Source organism: Primulina eburnea, chromosome 9 (assembly GCF_022965805.1).
Source record: "Primulina eburnea isolate SZY01 chromosome 9, ASM2296580v1, whole genome shotgun sequence".
NCBI classification, from domain to species: Eukaryota; Viridiplantae; Streptophyta; class Magnoliopsida; order Lamiales; family Gesneriaceae; genus Primulina; species Primulina eburnea.
In genome coordinates, this window is record NC_133109.1 from 5,071,469 (window position 1) to 5,072,735 (window position 1,267).

The 1,267-nt window shown below is 37.5% G+C and overlaps 1 protein-coding gene across 1 annotated transcript; it reads left to right on the forward strand.

The window, feature by feature from the left end:
- The first annotated feature begins 736 nt into the window (after positions 1-736).
- Positions 737-1,267, forward strand: LOC140840674 (uncharacterized). Its single transcript, XM_073207844.1, has one exon. The coding sequence runs from the start codon at positions 737-739 to the stop codon at positions 1,265-1,267; it is 531 nt and encodes a 176-aa protein (XP_073063945.1).

Genomic DNA, 1,267 nt, shown 5'->3' on the forward strand with positions numbered 1-1,267 from the left:
TGGATTTAGTCCAAGGTGACATGACCGTAGCTCAATATGAGGCAGAATTCCACCGTCTTATACATTATGCACCACACTACATGGAAGATGAGGTGAGAAAAATGAAAAAATTTGTTCAAGGGTTAAAGCTCGATATTCGTTGGGCAACACTGTCAACAAAAGTTACCAGTTATGTTTCTGCTGTTAATCAAGCCCTACGAGTGGAAGAAGACATCAAGACACTTCTTAGAAAAGAGGAAGAAGAAAAGAAAATCAGGAAGCCCGACCCTTTTGAGAATAATACCCGGAAAAGAAAATTTGAAAAGAAAACACAACCAGTCAGGCAAGGAAAAGCTGTCAAAGGAAAAGTTCAAGAAACAACAATAAAAAGTGTGGATATTGTGGATTACCAAATCATGAAGAAGAAAAGTGCTGGAGAAAAGGTGGGAAATGTCTTATTTGCGGAAGTGAGCAACACTGTATTCAAGATTGTCCAAGAAGAACGCAAAAGACTCAACCTACAACAAAGCCAAAGATACCTTCTCGAGCTTATGCCCTCTTAGGAAACCAAGAGGAGGAAGTTGACCCCACTGCAGTCGTAGAAGGTATTGTTACCATATTATCCAGTTCTGCAAAAACTTTATTTGATCCAGGAGCTACTCATTCTTTTATCTCAAAAGTTTTTGCACATAAATTACCACTGTTATTTGAGCAGCTACCATATAGCTTCAAAATTAGTTCACCTTTAGGGACAACGATGATTACTGACATCGTTTACAGAAACTGTTCCTTAAACTTCCAAGAAAAAGAATATCTAGCAGATTTGATTGAATTATCTATCAAGAACTATGATATTATTCTTGGAATGGACTGGTTATTTAGACACCAAGCCCAACTCAATTGCTATACCAAAGAAGTTTATCTTCAAACTTCTCATCCAATCATTTCCAAAGCTAACCATACTATGGGAATAGTATCAACCGTAGAAGCTAGAGCTATACTAAAAGACAACGGACAAGGATTTCTAGCTTATTTGATAAATAAGCCAAAAGATCAACTCAAGATCTCAGAAATCTCAGTTGTACAAGAATTTCCAGAGGTTTTTCCTGAAGAGATCAATACTTTACCTCCTCAGAGAGACGTAGAGTTTTCCATTGATCTAATACCTAGAGCACAACCCAGATCTAAAACTCCATTCAGAATGGCACCTTCAGAGTTAAAAGAATTAAAACTTCAATTACAAGAGCTCATGGACAAGAAGTACGTCCGGCCTAGTACATCTCCATAG

Bases quoted from the DNA above. Each gene is read 5' to 3' on its own strand.
- LOC140840674 (XM_073207844.1), top strand. From the start codon at position 737: ATGATTACTGACATCGTTTACAGAAACTGTTCCTTAAACTTCCAAGAA.